The following is a 333-nucleotide window of genomic DNA, read 5'->3' on the forward strand; positions in this document are numbered from 1 at the left end:
GGATCGACTGCAGCAGCAGCTGCAGCAGCAGCAGCAGCAGCAGCAGTTGCTGCTGCAGCAGGATGATGTGGGTGTTTCTGCTGCTTCTGCTGAGGCGCTGCAGCAGGCGCAGCGCGACACACCAGAACTGCAGCAGCAGCAGCAGCAGCAGCAGCAGCAGCAGCAGCAGCTGTTGCTGCTGCTGCAGCAGGACTGCAGCAAAGCTCGTATATTAGCTTCTATGAAAGGCCTGAAGACAGCAGCAGCAACAGCAGCGCAGCAGAGACTGCGCGAAGCAATTAAAAAAAGAGACAGCATGCAGACTGAGGTGTCTATACACTCCAGCGTCTCTGG

General features: G+C 57.4%; 1 protein-coding gene across 1 annotated transcript in view; it reads left to right on the top strand.

Moving 5' to 3' along the window:
- EMH_0099110 (uncharacterized protein) overlaps positions 1-333 on the top strand; it is a gene marked incomplete at both ends in the record, with an annotated part of 1,176 nt that overhangs the window by 131 nt on the left and 712 nt on the right. The window contains one exon of the mRNA XM_013494100.1: positions 1-307. Coding sequence (XP_013349554.1) covers positions 1-307 — 307 coding nt within the window. The remainder of the gene's footprint in view (positions 308-333) is intronic.

This window comes from Eimeria mitis, genomic scaffold (genome assembly GCF_000499745.2).
Source record: "Eimeria mitis Houghton genomic scaffold, Emh_scaff10322, whole genome shotgun sequence".
Taxonomy (NCBI): domain Eukaryota; phylum Apicomplexa; class Conoidasida; order Eucoccidiorida; family Eimeriidae; genus Eimeria; species Eimeria mitis.